Source organism: Ostrea edulis, chromosome 3, assembly GCF_947568905.1.
Source record: "Ostrea edulis chromosome 3, xbOstEdul1.1, whole genome shotgun sequence".
In the NCBI taxonomy this organism is placed as follows: Eukaryota; Metazoa; Mollusca; class Bivalvia; order Ostreida; family Ostreidae; genus Ostrea; species Ostrea edulis.
Window position 1 is genome coordinate 49213016 of NC_079166.1, and position 9166 is coordinate 49222181.

At 35.4% G+C, this 9166-nt stretch overlaps 1 protein-coding gene across 3 annotated transcripts; it reads right to left on the reverse strand.

Moving 5' to 3' along the window:
- Window positions 1-152: 152 nt before the first annotated feature.
- On the reverse strand, window positions 153-8370 carry LOC125675321 (uncharacterized). 3 transcript variants are annotated; one of them, XR_008800956.1, is made up of 8 exons: window positions 8000-8341; window positions 7063-7155; window positions 6024-6189; window positions 4733-4872; window positions 4265-4381; window positions 1658-1798; window positions 1082-1489; window positions 153-532 (listed from the first exon to the last, which is right to left on the reverse strand). XR_008800956.1 is itself a non-coding variant. In XM_056158066.1 (7 exons), exons 1-7 carry the CDS (start codon window positions 8070-8072, stop codon window positions 1470-1472), a joined length of 750 nt encoding a protein of 249 aa, XP_056014041.1. In that variant the 5' UTR covers window positions 8073-8370; the 3' UTR covers window positions 153-1469. The 3 variants fall into 3 exon arrangements, 1 of the variants encoding a protein (XP_056014041.1); XR_008800955.1 differs by having other exon boundaries at window positions 848-1489; XM_056158066.1 differs by having other exon boundaries at window positions 153-1489; window positions 8000-8370.
- Between the last annotated feature and the right edge of the window lie 796 nt (window positions 8371-9166).

Here is a 9166-nt window from a genome sequence, read left to right on the forward strand (position 1 = left end):
ATATTTAATGACTGTTCCATGTAATTAAGATTACCAACATCACTACGAATGGAAAATTTGGCTTGCAGAAGGTTGTTACACTTATTAATGTCAGTGATAGTGAAAGGGGAATAATCCTCGCTTTAAATTCAATCACCTCAATAAACACAATATGCATTTCTTGTACTGTATTTATTACAAATGAGTGAATCATATCATATAAAAAAAGTATCTAAAAGACTGATATTTAGGGTGCAATAAATACATGTGTTAAACAAGATCAGGCTTGCAATGCACTCTGACAATCACCGACACCATTCACAAACACTCCCCATTCACTCTTAACATAAAGTTATTTCATATACATATTTAGTTTGACTATTCTCACATCTCAGTTCATACCATTACACTTTATACAAATTTAGCATCTTACGATCTACCAGCTGGGATACAACAGTTTACATAGTAATGTTGAACAAAATATATCACGATGAAAAAACAAAAAGCACAACAGGAGCAAGTTCACATGTTGAACTATTACAATAATATCTACCTTACTTTGTTACTGATTATTCACATGTTGAACCATTACAATAATATCTACCTTACTTTGTTATTCACATGTTGAACCATTACAATAATATCTACCTTACTTTGTTATTCACATGTTGAACCATTACAGTAATATCTACCTTACTTTGTTATTCACATGTTGAACCATTACAATAATATCTACCTTACTTTATTATTCACATGTTGAACCATTACAATAATATCTACCTTACTTTGTTATTCACATGTTGAACCATTACAATAATATCTACCTTACTTTATTATTCACATGTTGAACCATTACAGTAATATCTACATTACTTTGTTACTGATTATTCACATGTTGAACCATTACAATAATATCTACCTTACTTTGTTATTCACATGTTGAACCATTACAGTAATATCTACCTTACTTTGTTATTCACATGTTGAACCATTACAATAATATCTACCTTACTTTGTTACTGATTATTCACATGTTGAACCATTACAATAATATCTACCTTACTTTATTATTCACATGTTGAACCATTACAGTAATATCTACATTACTTTGTTACTGATTATTCACATGTTGAACCATTACAGTAATAACTACCTTACTTTGTTACTGATTATTCACATGTTGAACCATTACAGTAATATCTACATTACTTTGTTACCGATTATATTAGTGCACTGCTTTCCTATTAGTTTATTATCTCAACTTAGTCGATGAGACAATCCATCCAATGACTGGATATACATGTATATTTGGCATTAAACGGAGCAAATGGACACTGTTTAACTTGTAAAATTACTGTTTAAAGAAGAACATGCGGAATACGATGCCCGTTTTGCTTGTCTATTTACTACAGATCAATTGTAAAATAAAAATAGATGTCTCTTGCATAATTCTGTATTCTGTGTTGTTACTCGTGGATCTGACCTCTGAATCAGTTGTCCTCCTCTTCACCTGGATAGATTATACAATATGGTTTTATAGAGTACCGCAAACGGTACAACATACATGTACGCCCGTTGGGCCTGCAAGCACATTATTCACTCTGAATTACAGATTTTGTTAGATAATAGAATGACAACTAATGGGAGATACAGATGAAGAACAGAATTAATGACACACCTGGCGTGCTTGCTTTACGTATTGTAATGAGGGGAATGTTTAGATCCCTATCATGTTTCTCCCCTCCGCCCTTTTCATCCTGTCCGTCCGGCAGTACCCTTTTCTGCTGGGTGGGGGTATCCACGTCTATCCGTTTTTCGACTGATAAAAAAAAACAAAGGTTCCAATTACAGCACTGAATTATACATACATATATGTTATTTCACCTCACACATTCACAAACGGGCCAAAATTTAAAGATTTCTTTTAGTATTTCCTCTTATATAATAAAAATAAACTAATTACTGTCATATCTTTCAAGATTTTTATATTCGTTTTAAAGCATGAAACTCCATGATGTGTAATTACGAAGACGTAGCTACAGCAAACTAGATGATAACATCGGCACCTGGGATCTGGATACTGCATCCCCCCCCCACCCCCAATATTCAGAATTTTAGCGTACCTTTGTTTTACAGCAAACGCCATCTAGTTTACTACTTCTGTGTAGTTTCATATAATTGATACTGCGAGCAATGTGTTTCTCTACCATATAACTTTGCGACTATTCAAATGACCTAAGTTACGGCCAAGGCACGCCAAAATGTCAGTAGCATTTAACTTCATCAAAGAACGAATCATTTTGATAATACTGAATACACAGACTTACATGATATACATGCACAACATCATTACAAAATATTCGAAAAATAACATGAATCATTAAAGTTGTATGGTTTAAATTTTAACAAATTTTGTCCCCCGTGTAGAAACACTGTTAAATCATCGCTCGTATTTATGAGGCTGTATGACATGTCGTACATTATTTCACCTGTTTTAAACAATTATTTTGTTTTAAATCGCTGTTAGCAAACAACTAACAACTGTCACTCGGCCATTTCTAAAGGCATATTCAGAAGATAAATCATGAGTCCAGTTCAGACTTTCAGAGGTAAGATCATCATCGGTGGTCTTATCTGTGTAAAGCTGTTTATTGTGTTATTACAGTACCGTGCCATAGGTTTAAGAGAAAAAAATAGCAAATACCTCTTAATAATTCGATGTTTTACACTCTTTCAAATCTAAATTTAGACAGTTGCGTATGAGTTGTATACGTCATATTGGTATTCCCCTCGTGCGTGGGGCTATTTATAGACGCCGAAAACGAGCCGCAAATATCTACTTATTAAATAATCTTCCCACAGTTTTCTTTTACATACGAATGTTTTCAAGCATGTTAGTAATGGAAAGTTAATAACTTAAAAAAATAATTCATATGCTTTAAATTAATTCTGTATACAGGAAACAATTGATAAACATCGGCCCAAACAGCTTAAAGATATTCATCTAAAGAGAGACGGACGCACAGGGTAATTCCGATATACTCCGTCCCTAAAACTTTGTTTGCAGGGATACGAAAACAATTATATATAATTTGAGGGGAATATATGCAGTATACAGACCTCATTGTGCTTGTGGGTGATAACTTGTGACTATTCACATTAAATTGACAACAGAAACATTGCACCAGACTTGTAGCTCTCTGGTTAAATAATGGGACAGACCAGAGAGCTACAGATCCACTCCTTATAAAAGCCTGTAATTTACGGCGCAGAAAAATCTTTGCGCAGTGGATACTTTATATCTCTGTATTCTTGCATCGCTGTCTCAAACTTTTATTATAAAAAATTCCTATCGTCTTTTTACACTATACCTGTGGCCAAACAAACCTTCAAACATTCAGCAAAGCCTGTCGCCAACCGAAAACTCACAGCGTTAAATGGCGTCATTTGTTGACGTAGCCATTCTGAGTAGCCATTCAAATTGAACCCCTTTAACCTTATTTTTATCCATAATAATCTATCAGAGGTATGTTTTCGGTCGTCATTTATCATAAACACGAATAATGGATATACAATGAAAAAACATATAATTCCTCTAGACGTAAAATAAGCCCTTGAGTATTGAAAAGTAATCCTGGTATATTATGAAAGCCTAGTCTAGTTTCGCCAACTCCACTTAATTTCAATAGTGAGGTGTATATAAAAAAAAAAAAACCAGTGGCAGATATGGGGACCAGACTAATGGGGCTTTAATGAATGTTTGATTGATTGATTGTATATTGTTTAATGTCTCTCTCGACAATATTTCACTCATATGGAGACGTTACCATTGCCGGTGAAGGGCTACAAAATTTAGGCCTATGCTGGGCGCTTAGATTAATATGGCCTTTGAGAAGGGAGGGGTCTTTAATTGTGCTACACCTGCTGTGACACGGGGCCTCGGATTTTGCGGTCTCATCCGAAGGACCGCCCCATTTACTCGTCTCTTACAAAAAGCAAAGGGTTCTGAGGACCTATCAATGTTTGAAGGTATGTTTAGACAAGTATGGTAGGATTTTCTATATCAAATGTTTGAGACGGTGATGCAAGAATACAGATATTTAAGGTCTCAAACGTGTGCAGATCTTTCTGTGCCGGAATATAAGGGTTGAATCTGTAGCTCTCTGTTCTGTCCAAATATTTTTCCAGAGAGCTACAGTTCGTTCTGCAGCTAATAGATGCAATGTTCTGACTAGATCATGCTTTTTTTTTTTTACGTTTCTAAATATTATACGAGAAAACTCACGAGAGTGATCTGTGTGACCTTTTTCGTCTGGCGGATACACAAATCCCAGCAGTTCTTCGTCACCATTATCGTCTGCGGGACTTCCCGCCACCGGGGACACGCCTCCTTCCTCGTATACTGAAATTTACCGAAATACATGTGTGAAGAACTCAAAGTAGTAGTTTATGAATTCAATATCAAGAGTAATTCAGATCTAGATTTATGAATTAGATGCTACATGTACTTAACACGTTCATCAGTATGATTGTGTCCATGTCTCTCTTACTCTCAAAGACTTCTGTTTATTCAGATGATCTTGACTCACCATTATATTTCATCAGTGTGATTCATCAGACAACAACATACGATGACACCATCAGAAGATGGAAGTCTTCCTCGTCAATAAGTTTGACAATACATACAACGTACACTGTATTTGTAAAACACAAACATTCAATATTGTACTAAATCATTATCCTATGAACGTACCAATCTTGTCCTTTTTCTTTTTGATCCAGATGAGTTTTCCCCCGTGAATTCCTGGTCTTTTCTGACAACAACAGCAGTAGAGGACCATACACAGAGTAACGGACACACCTCCTACCACAACGATCGTCACCGCCACAGTACTGACAACGAATTCAAATAAACATCAACTTCCCTCCCAGTCCTACATTCGTCACCGCCACAGTACTGACAACGAATTCAAATAAACATCAACTTCCCTCCCAGTCCTACATTCGTCACCGCCACAGTACTGACAACGAATTCAAATAAACATCAACTTCCCTCCCAGTCCTATATTCATATAGTGTACCCAAAATCTTATTTCATTTAGAAAGAAGAAGTCTATGGGTCTTAACTTTCATCTGAATATAATAGAAATAGATATATCTATTTAACTATGGTCATGCAGCAACAATTCCGGTCCGAGAGTTTAATGTTGAGGGGAAGTCAATGAATAAATCTAACTTTATCATAGATCTACAGGTATTTGCAAAATGACCTTGGTCGAGGATTATGATACACTGTCTGCTCATAAAGAGGCTTTGTGCCAAGGATGATCTTCTAATGTCTGTACATCACACAAAAGTTTCTAGCTGCCTCATGAACTTAAACTTGGAAAAATAACTTTGGTTTAGTGTCATAACATAATAACTGGTTTTATGCAATCTTCGGATTGTGAAGTAGTCAATACTCGTAATAAAGAACTTTTTTCTACAATAGAATTTAGGGAGTCAAGTCAACTCGTACCCTGACCGACTCGCACCAAGGTCAACTCGTACCCAATAGGTCAACTCGTACCCAAAAAGTAAAAGTCCCAAGAATCTGGTTACGAGTTGACTCCTCCTCTTCAATTAATGACAACTCGTACCTAAGCGATATGTCACTTATAAGCGCATAGATATATTGCATTATGGGCAGATTCTTTGGTACGAGTTGACCTGGGTACGAGTCGGTCAGGGTACGAGTTGACTAGAAATCTTAGGGTTTGGTTTGGTAGGGTTTAGTGGCATACAGATTAGACAGATTCTGCTGTACTTGTAGATCGTTTTCGCATCACAGGAAATATGGTCCCTGGTTGAAATCCCACTACAGTACGTGGAGACCGTATTGGTAGAGCGTATAAACCGTATGCATCGTGACATGGGTAAATCTCCTGTGCTTCTACCTAACTATACAGGTCTAAATTATTCTGAGCCGTGAAATACTATTGACAGGTTACCCTATGAATCAAACAATTAATTAACTAAACATTTGGAGCATCTGTTATACGTACACAGAAGTGTCGCCTCCACCTCCCCCTCTCACTGCGTTTGGCATACAGCACGTGGTATTGCAGCAGTGTGTTAGCCTCGTGTCCAGGTTAGGAAGGGGACACGTGAAATTAGTAAACATTGTTCCATTTACTTCAACGCCTATCTCATCATAACATAACGTCGGTTCTACAAACATGAAGCAAAAAGGATAAAGTAGGTAAAAAAAAAAGTACCTCTTTCAATTGCCAGTGAACCATTGTAGCCAGTGTAGAATACTTAACTAAAATTTAATTCTTTACAGTATGTACAACAATTCAAATTGCACTCTAGAACTGTTCTTGGGTTTTGTATATTTGAAGGAACAAACTTGCATTTTCACAAGACCTTTTAAATATTTAATTGCAGAATACACGTGTATCGTGTTTTACTCTTAACATAGCTATGTGTCTATTCTAGCTGTAGTATTCTGTTCAAATTATGGTTCAGGGCACTTGAAACCTCTACACAATTCATTACAGCTGCAAGGTTTTAGGATAATGTCGGTTTATCTGCAGCTATATGCCAATTTACCGAGATGATTTCTTTGGAAAGATTCTGCTTGATATAATAAAGTATACCTCTCCGGACCCAACATTCATATATCACCGTCCTACATTGTTAAGTTTAATAGCCATGTCCATGGATACGTATGGTTCAAGACCGTTCATCAGCTAATATATCTACGTCACAGTAACAGTTTTCCGTAATAACTGTACATAATCATTATCAAATACAATGTACTAACAACTGGAAACTGGACAGTTTCCATTGTCAGCGTTATATAATGCACATTTTTATTTGTATGCGCATGATTAACAAAAAGATATTTTAACTACCAAAACTCGGAAGTATTTAAAGAAAACAGTTTGAGAAACAAAATTCTATCGTCATGATCAGTGGGGTATAAATTGGTGAGATAGGTGGGTACTGCAGTCTCCGAAACTTCTCCCATCTCACAAGAAGCCATTTTGTAAATTGAATCATTATCAAAGTGACAAAGTCTCCAGTGATAATACCCACCTTTGTTTGGATTCAGCCTTTTGTATTCGTTGTATCCGAGCACTGTGTTGTGCATTCCATCGCCTTCCGATACTACCTTTGCTATCAAAATACCTTCAAAACGTACAAGTGCAATGTTAAGTAAAATATTTAATTACCAGACTTCACGAAAGTTCCAAAAACCTACCAGACATTTTTGTTATTTTGCTGAAAGTTAGGGAGAAGTTGACATATTTTACCAGACGAAAGCAAATTTTACCAGAATTGTCTAGTGATCTGATGACTTTTCGACTGTCTGAATTACTACACTATTTGCAAAAATCGATATTTCACAACCACCTCATCTAAAACAAATGTAGAAATTTATTCAATCAGGATCAATATTTTCACTTGTGGCATGATGTGTAATTTGATTGCTGTTCATCTTTTTTCAACATGTCCATTAATTTGTCTCTAATCTTAAAAATTATAACTCTCATGTCTCATGAAATATTCAGCCAAGAGACCCGCGTTTGGGAATTATGTTAATGGAAGGCTGTAGTGTAGTGCAGTGATACCATCTGGGTTTGTTAATCGATAGGCTGTGATATTCCTGTTGTATCATCTATAACACGGATCCAGCAAATTTTATCACCAAAACAATAGACGGAAATCTAGGTCATCGTTTGGTGTCAAACGTGTCATGGATATCAACAGCACATGGGATTCAAGAATACAGAGATGTATACGGGTCTTACAATGCCCCCTCCCCAAATATAAATAGAAAAATAATAATAAACGACGAAACAAAATTAGAAATATCAGTGATGCACAATGAAGCCACGCGTACTGTACTGTTTGATTATCAATGACTAATTCTTTTCATTGTTATTGTTTTTAGATAATATTTATGCCTGAAATTTTGTAGCGCCAAAATAGTCTTTATGCAGCATTATGAAAGGCAATTAACATACTTTACCTATTAAGTAAAACACACTTAAAATTCCTGCTCGATTCATTGCCGCTGTACATTTCACAAACGCAAGGCACATTTCCTCTTCAGTGCCATCACACTCGTTCTATACGTGTATTGTTCTGCTGATCAATAACTGTATGCAGTATATGATGCGTAATATGTTGTTTGCCGAGCTCCGGACGGGCCGGTAACATGAAACAGCGGCTAAACAAATCGTCTGTCAACTTCCGAGTCCTCGTGTAATTTATGCTTTAATCATCACATATGTCATGTGTAAAACAAATCCTTGACATTGAAGACAGAATTATTGCATGCAGATTAAGCAGGGAGAATGACACTTGTTCCGTAACGTGGGTTCCTGTGTTTTCGTCTTGTTGGAACTTGTAAAGAAATCACAAACGAACGAAACAATAGCCTAAGGCGCGATCAGTGGTCATTATCATTTTATCAATTTGTACAACGTACTATTATATTTAATTTTTCCATTACTCTACATCAATATATATCCGAACAAAATTGTAATTTATGATTAATTATTGCATCCAAAAAGAAAGAGTTGATATCACACAGTCAAAATAATTAAAATAAGAAAGCAGGAAACTATATGCAGTTCCAAAATATATTCAAGTCATCAGCGCTTTCTGGATTTTAACATCCGTCCTCGGGTGAATACAAATTGAATATGAAGTTGTCTAGACGTCTCTAAGATAAACAACTTCATATTAAATTTGTATTCACCTGAGGATGGATGTTAAAATTCAGAAAGCGCTAATGATTTGAATATATTTTGGAACTGCATAATTTCCTGCTTTTATATTATATATGATCCAGTATATATATGATCCATTAATTAGTATAGAAAAAATTTATACAAGTATGATAAAAACATCACACATCCGATCGAATATACTCGATTAGTTTTTGTAATTCATAATCCTGAAGAAGTACATGTACACATAACTTCATCGTCTTTGTGATATATATATATATCACAACGCCTATTGAAATCATTTTTCATTTCATTCGATAACACAAATTATGAGATTCGTCATGATAATCTTCACTTATTTACATTTCTTGTGTGTATTCTGGTTCATTTCTATTAAAATCCATTACTTGTCAATTGCAACTATGAAGACACATTTTGTTTCAATCTAGTTGGCCATGGAT